We start from the raw sequence: 7,898 nt of genomic DNA, 5'->3' as shown, positions 1-7,898 counted from the left end.
AACCACAACTTCCATAGCAAGGAAGAAATCACCATCCTATCTAACCCCGCAACCGCCCAAATGGTTCACGAGTTGGCAGCCGCTCCTTCTCCTCATTGCGTGCGTTGCTCCTTCTCCACCACTACAACAAATCCCCATTGCTGAGATAAGCCTCGGGAATGGAGAGGCGGAGCAGGAGGAGACTAGAGAGCCGAAGAGAGAGAGGACAAAGTTCACAGAAGCGCAGAAAGATGTGTTGGGGTGCTGGAAAAAGGTTATATGTATGAGGTAGTAGATGTTTAGAAGATGAGAGATGGGTGTTGTAATAAAGGAGGCTTTTTTCTATTGCTTTTCAAATTGTAGTACAGGAAAGTTACAAATGAAGCTCTATTTATGGGCGCTGCTATTCGCAGCCCTTTATTTACTCCCATAGCCCGTTAAAAATTTCCAATTATACTCGACAGTTAGTTACTGAAATTGAAATATATTTTCAGCATCCAATTACCGAAATATAATATTTTTTTCAACTGATGTTTACCGAAAATGCATGTTCGGCAGTTGTTTACCGAAAGTTGAACATATTTTCGACATGTAGTTACCGAAATATAATCTTGTTTTCAACAGCAATTTACCGAAATGTTATTTATGATTTTCAACAATCATTTACCGAAATTTAGTGGGCTACGGGAGTAAATAGAGGGCTGCGAATAGCGGCGCCCCTATTTATAGAGCTAGGTTCCACCGACTCTTACTATTCTAGAATAGTCTTCCTAATTACACAATCTCTTACAACTTCTAGACTTTTCTAGTTTTAGCCCATGTGCCTAAATTACAAATATCTTCTTTCTTTATTACAATCCACACTATTCTAAATATTTTTTATATTAGATATTTTAGTACAAAAGTCTACATGTTTCTAGAAATTAAAATATTACAAATTACTTTTTCTTTTAACAAGATGCAACGACAGGGTACGCGGAAAAGTTGGGGTGGAGATTGCGGGGACATAAGTGTCACGACCCTGACCCGCCCCTTGAGGTCTTAATCATGACAAATGCCAGTGATTTCTCACTAAGGCCAAATCACAAATCAAATATCATCTAAGCAAACGATAATCAAAAGGGGCTAAACATAACAGCGGAAGCAAAAGTTAACTTTTATTGATAACAAACCAAAGTCTTACATAGGTTTACAAACCAAAAGGATAAACCTCTCAGAGCTGTGCTTACCTACAAATTTACAAACTAAAGTAAACACTCTGCCACACTACGCGTCGCTTCCTGAAAAGTGGAAAAGAAAATACTTAAGTCAAAGCTCGTGTGAATGATTAATACTTAACTCACATGCCTTCCATGGACAATGCAAAATAATTTGATAATATTTCAAAACAAAGAACTCAAAACTATAAGCCAAATATAATGCACATTCCGCTATTCAAAATTCAAAGCTACCGGGCGTCCCCAGTAGTGGATAAGCCAGACGTCTATGCATTATCCCAAAACACATACCAACCTCAAACACCCTTGCTAGCCATTAAGCCGTCCCCTAGCAAGACCGGACGTTGGGAATGCCATTAAATAGATTCGCAAATATTTCACAAATAAGTCCACCTTTCATTGTTATCCATGGAGTACATACTTTATAAAACATGTTCAAATAAGCTTGATAAGGAAAACAAGTTCAAAACCATGTGTTTAAGTATTAAATCACTCACCTCGATCCACGTGACGACTCGAACTTCCTAGAACATTCAATCAAATGGAAACATGTTTAGACAATACTCAATGATTCTATTTATGCATAATACAATGCCCTAAAATTGTTTATTTTCAATTCAATCCATTGTATCCCCACATGTCAAATTGGCAAAGTTAATCCTTTACATTAGACTATATCCCATTAAACAACGCTAATTCAAGGACGACACTTAAACCATTGAAAAGTATACTTCTTTTTCTTTGATCCATAGGTCATACATCAAAAACGGAGTTCGGATAACCTTACTATGGCTTTGCGATTATAGCTCAGCGTAGCAGTGAAACTGGTGCAAAGCAGAATTTGGGTCAGTTTTGTGTGCAAATCTGTTATCGCTCGGACATACCCATGATGCATGGGATGTATCGTTGGAAAGCTTTATATGTCTAGTTTCTAACAAAACAAACGGTGCATCATTTCGAGTCCCGAGCTAGAAGTTCTGGCTATTTTACCAAAGTCCGCCGGTGCTGTCAGATTCTACGCGAAAATAAGTAAAATTGATTGAAAAATCATAACTCACTCATCTTAAACTCAAAAATAGTGAAACCAAAGCCAAAAGTTGCACCACGACAAGCCCTACACTCAGTAAAAATCCCAGGTTCAGAAACAAAAGGAGATTAACCCAACAATCAAAAGAAAAACAGTTTCGCAACCATTTTCGCACATATCAACCAACCCAGCTTTAGAAATTCACCAAAAATTGTACACTTAACCAAATTAATTGATTCCAACGCCAATCTCTTCTTAACTTAAATATGCACCTCCTGTAAAAGACCCAAAGCTACCCAAAATGTTCATCACGCCCAGAAAGTTAAAAGAAGACAGCCACGCACAGATTCGCGCATCCAGCAAACAGCCAGTGTTCAAAAATCCATAACTAATTGTGTGATTATCGGTTTTGCATGATCTTGGTACCGAAATCTTCGTATTAAAACGTACTTTAACAGTTATGAAGACACCAAAAATTGATTCCTAGCAAAAAGGCTCCAAAAAGACAGATCAGCAGAACCCACGAAATTTTCAGCATATACCAGATTTGTTCAAGACTCAAATAGATGATCAAACTTGATTCCAGTACATCTAACCAACACTTAAACATGTAAAGAAGGCAGGAGATCCCTACCTCGAAGGTTAGAAGCAAGCCCGAACATGGAGGAAACTTCGAAGTGCTCCGATCGTGAATTTTCTTGGATGGGTAGAAAGCTCTCGTCGCAAAGAACAACTTTAGTACTTGGGATTTTTTCAAAAATCCCACTAGTAGAAGATGAAATCGAAGAGAGAAGGTGAGAGAGGTGAGAGCCGAGAGAGAGAGATGCCGGACAAGAAGAAAAGAAAGGAAAGGAAAAGAGAGAAAAAATCTCCTGCTCCCTTCTTTTTTTTTTGACTTATATAGCACAAATAACACTTTCACCCTTTCACTCCTATTGTATCACGTCAACTCCCACAACTTACAAGTCATCTCACATTGACCCAACTCATATCTTCTGCATTATCCATACTTCGATAATCCAAATACATATTAAACATTTAAAATTTGAGAAAATAATTATGGGTCTCTACAATAAGGAACTTCAACTTTTTCGGTTTTGTTTGGGAATTGGGATTACGTTGCGGAATTTCAAGTTGTGGATGAGGAACAATAAGAGAAAGTACTATGTGGAACTCGCGGAGAGCTCGGTCAGCTGCTGAGGGTTGTGATTGTTTAAGGAAAATTATCAATGTATGGGGGCAAGGAGCCGTGCCAACTACAATAGCGCCCTACTTGCTCTCTTTTTCTTTTCTTTTCTTTTTTTTCTCTTTTTCTTCAGTTGTGTGTGTGATTTTGTTTCTTTTGGTATTAGTAGCAATTCTATTTATCTGACTATTTCATTGTTTAATTTAGAGTCCATGGGGAGCATGAAGCCCGATCCTCGAAACAGATTACAAGGATTGAATTTACACAGGAACTAAAACAAAATTCAAAGAAGCACAAGATTTCATGCCTCATATTGTAGTGGATAACCATAGAAATAAATGCACAAGAAAGAATATAGATTTTGTCATGATGGAGACGGCGAATTTCAAAATTTTCCTACGGAATTAAAGGTTATTACTGTCTCTTAACGGCTCCAATAATAAGGATAGAAAGTAACAGAAATTAACGGACAATATCATAAATAACAATGATTGGAAAAGGAGCATTATAAGATAATGTCAAAATTTTCACTAATTTTAGCATCATATAGATTTCTAACGGTGCTATATCTTGTCGGCTAGCGTAAACGCACATCAATTTGTCACATCTCTCTCACATACATGTGGGTCCCGCGTGGGTTCCTAGCATATATTGTGAAAATCTCACACATGCATGTGAGAGAGGTATGGTTGAGGTATGACACATTGATGTATCCCTAACATTTCCCTAAACATATTTTTTTTACTACAAGTCCACTTCTTCACATCTTCATTAATTTCGTGTCCTAACACGCGACATAGTATTTGTTCATGCCAATGAACATAGATTCATTATACATTTTATTGTCCCGAATGATGATTACGGTACCTTAGAAACTAGTTAATTCGTGGTACATGTTATTGTACAGAATGATGATTACAGAATCTTAGAAACTAATTAGTTAAAAGAAAACAGCATTAAAAGTCGATCGCAATTAAACAAACTATTTTGGAACACCTTGATAAAACATACGTAATGTGATGGTTCATCAAATTTACTTTTTTTTTATCGGCAACAAAATTTTATTAAAATTCGATAAAGGTTGCTTTTCGGAAACAACAACTTAATTGGCCGTTTAATCTACAAAATCTATATTATAAAACATCACCGATTTTTTAACCAGCAAAAGATGTCTTATCTTATATTTACGGCTTTATCTAAAATTTACAAGGATGTTTTCCTCCATCCTCTTCTTGAAAACAACTTTGTTATTCCCATTTTCTTTTTAGTATTGACTAAATTAAAGTTTTAGAAAATCTATTCTAATTTATGAATACCAAAAAGAAGTGTTACATTGATTATGTAATCCATCCAAATGCCTAAGAAAATCTCTGTCAGATAATGGAGATTTATGAGTCCATTAATCCAAATGTCCTAAGCAATTCTTTCCTCGTTTTCTCCAAATTTGACATTAATTGCTCCTTAACCGTAACCTAAATCAAATCTCATTCAAATTTGGATTACATTTGCCTGCTAATGGTCAATGTGTTATTTATTTCAACGTTCTTAATTATAGTGATTCCCTACTGGCCCTTCCAGCCAGCCTTGTGCTGCCAAAGACCCCTCTCTCTCTCTCTCCCTCTCTCTCTCTCTCATACACATACACACGAGAGTAATTATCAGCGGGGCCCATCACGTAGTGCCATTACAGCTTTCTCCACCACACATTTCGTATTGGACCCCACAAAAATATTTCATGAAAAAGGGTGTTGAGTCACCACGTAACAGTGCTTATAGACCATTGAATAATTCATCTTCACACACAACCCTTTCTCTTTCTCCCTATAAATTGAACCTATCGTGACAACCACTCAAGTTCTATAGACTCCCAAGTTTCATCACCCCCATATCATTGCCTTTCTCTGTATCTATATAGCTATCTCACTCATTCACTCACTCAAACACTCGCTTTCTCTTGCTAATAGCTATATGGTGAAAAACAATGACGATGGAAGGCGATGGACAACCATCGCCATCTACCGTGAGTGTGAGAGGAATCGCTCTGGGTAGACTGGTCACTCCATAGTTGACGGGTGCCAAGAGTTCCTAGGCTACGGAGACGACCACCGATCCGAGGTGGCTTTCTATTGTTCCAAATGCGGCTGCAACCGCAACTTCCATCGCAAGGAAGAAATCACTATCCTAGCTGAACCCGCAATTGTCAAAATGGTTCGCGATTTGGCAGCCGCTCGTCCTCCTCCTCACTGCAGTGCTCCTTCTCCACCACCAAGGCAAGTCCCCATTCCCGAGGAGCACTTCCTCGGGAATGGAGAGGCGGAGCAGGAGGAGACCAGCAAACCGAAGAGAGAGAGGACTAAGTTCACGGAACCGCAGAAAGAGGCGATGAGAGGGTACGCGGAAAGGCTGGGGTGGAGATTGCGGGGACACAACGAACATCAACTTTTTCAGTTTTGTTTGGAAATTGGGATTATGCTGACGAATTTCAAGCGTTGGATGAGGAACAATAAGAGAAAGTACTACGCGAAAGTTGAGGAGAGCTCGGCCAGCTGCTGATCGAGGGTTGTGAGACTCAAACCCCACACCTCATCCATCAGGGCAACAGCCGTACCAACAGCACTGGCGCCCCACTTGCTCGCTGCTTCTTCTTCTTCTTGTCTTTTCTTCAGTTGGGTGCTTCTTTTGGTAGTAGTTGCCTGTTCTTTTGTTTTTGTTTTTTTTCCTTTTCTTTTTAGTTTGGTCTTTTTAAAAGTTTAGGTTTGAGAGTTTTTGCAGAGAGAACAGATTAGGGCTCCGTTTGTTTGGACGTGAAATATTTTTTGATAAAATATTTTACATATTTTCTGGTGTTTGGTTGTGTAAAAAATAAGGAAAATATTTTACATGTAAAACATTTTTCATCAATTGGATGAAAATGACTTATCCTTAAATCTTCCATAAGTTATTTTCCGAATGAACCCGTTGCCTTCAATTGGAATTCTCATTGCTTAGTTTTCTTGATCGTCAATCCTGACCCACTTTCAATTCCAATTATCTCATATCTCTCTACCGTTTAAGCTCCCCATCTCTCTTTACACTATTTTGTTGATTTCTGAAAATATTTTCAAGTGTCAACCAAACACCGAAAAATAAAAGTTTGAAGTTTGTTTTTTGAAAAAACATTTTATATGAAAAATGTTTTACACTGTAAAACATTATACATCGAAACAAACGGAGCCTAAATATATGCAAAATTTGTGAATGTAATGTGTTAAGTTTGTTTGTTTGTTTGAAAACTACATGTACACTCTCTCCTCTCTATCCTCATGTAATTGCAATTCACTTGTCGATTTTCAATCTCAATGTAAGAACGTACAAACAACGGGAGAAGATTAGCAAATGAAAGTTGATATAAACCAAGAAACAGATCTCTGGAATTTTAGGCTCCGTTTGTTTGGGGGTAAAATATTTTTCAGTAAAACATTTTATATCGAAACAAACGGAACCTTAATATCAAGGTTTGGCAGGTTTGGGTTGCTTCAATTCTAGCTTGGTTTCGGCTTTATCCTATAAGTTTACAAAGGAACAAAAAGAAAAAAACAAAATTCAAGGAAGCACAAAATTTTGGATGTGAATTTCAATTAGGTAAGCCGAATGCGATCGATTGTAATAGCACTTCAAAAAAATTATTTTGAACATTAATTTCTCCACGGGACATATTCGACAAGTAAAATGAGAAGAAATATGTGTTCTAATTGACTTGTCTATCCACAAGATTTCATGCATATAGTTTGTATACATCTCTATTATAAAACAGGATGGTGTGGGAACAAGTTTTGGAATGGCTAAGATTGATTTGATCCAAGGGCTGAGAGGCATTCTCCTCATCTCATTAAAGAGCCCATTTCATTAAAGAGCCCACATTTTAAAGCTAATTACATAACTGCTATACATGCCTCGCCACCACATTCCAAAACGTATTCACCGTACTTCGTCTTTTGAAACCCCCACGCCAGAATTCCTCTCTCTCTCTCTCTCTCTCTCTCTCTCTCTCTCTCTCTCTCTCTCTCTCTCTCTCTCTCTCTCTCTCTCTCTCAAGGCACCACCTTCATCACCATCGTCCTCTCTCCCTCCTTTGTAAGTTCAATGTTTTATTCGTTTAGTACCCTTTTCTGTTTTGAAGTTTGCAATTATTGCTGGGTTTTCGGTTTCTTATTAATCACCCATGGCATACGTTTGCTTTCAAGGTGTTTGTTAAAATGCATGGTAGAAATAGAATGAACTCCATTCAGACATCTTAAAAAAAGCCAAGGAAACAAAAGCATAAAAAAATTACGAGCTCTTCAAATTCCAAACATCATTCAAAACTCCCCAGCTTATAGGCTCTTTTTCCCCATTCAAGTATTTTTTCCCGTCCCCTTTGAAAAAAAACAAAATGAAATGAAATAAGCAGCAAATTGTAGACGAAAAGAAGAATTCAAAGGAAAAAAGACCTACCAGCATTATTTTTTTG

The 7,898-nt window shown here is 37.6% G+C and overlaps 1 protein-coding gene and 1 long non-coding RNA gene across 2 annotated transcripts; one reads left to right on the top strand and one right to left on the bottom strand.

The window, feature by feature from the left end:
* Positions 1 to 1,119: 1,119 nt before the first annotated feature.
* On the bottom strand, positions 1,120 to 3,291 carry LOC131306440 (uncharacterized). The gene is made up of 3 exons (XR_009193904.1): positions 2,858 to 3,291; positions 1,694 to 1,720; positions 1,120 to 1,259 (listed from the first exon to the last, which is right to left on the bottom strand). It is a non-coding gene; the product is annotated as an uncharacterized LOC131306440 (long non-coding RNA).
* A 738-nt stretch (positions 3,292 to 4,029) lies between these two features.
* Positions 4,030 to 5,962, top strand: LOC131307090 (zinc-finger homeodomain protein 2-like). Its single transcript, XM_058333508.1, has 3 exons — positions 4,030 to 4,103; positions 5,374 to 5,429; positions 5,475 to 5,962. Exons 1-3 carry the CDS (start codon positions 4,030 to 4,032, stop codon positions 5,960 to 5,962), a joined length of 618 nt encoding a protein of 205 aa, XP_058189491.1.
* The last annotated feature ends 1,936 nt before the right edge of the window (positions 5,963 to 7,898 follow it).

This window comes from Rhododendron vialii, chromosome 11a (assembly GCF_030253575.1).
Source record: "Rhododendron vialii isolate Sample 1 chromosome 11a, ASM3025357v1".
Lineage (NCBI taxonomy): Eukaryota > Viridiplantae > Streptophyta > Magnoliopsida > Ericales > Ericaceae > Rhododendron > Rhododendron vialii.
Note: the sequence above shows the minus strand (reverse complement) of the source record. Positions and strands in the feature narration are given on the sequence as shown.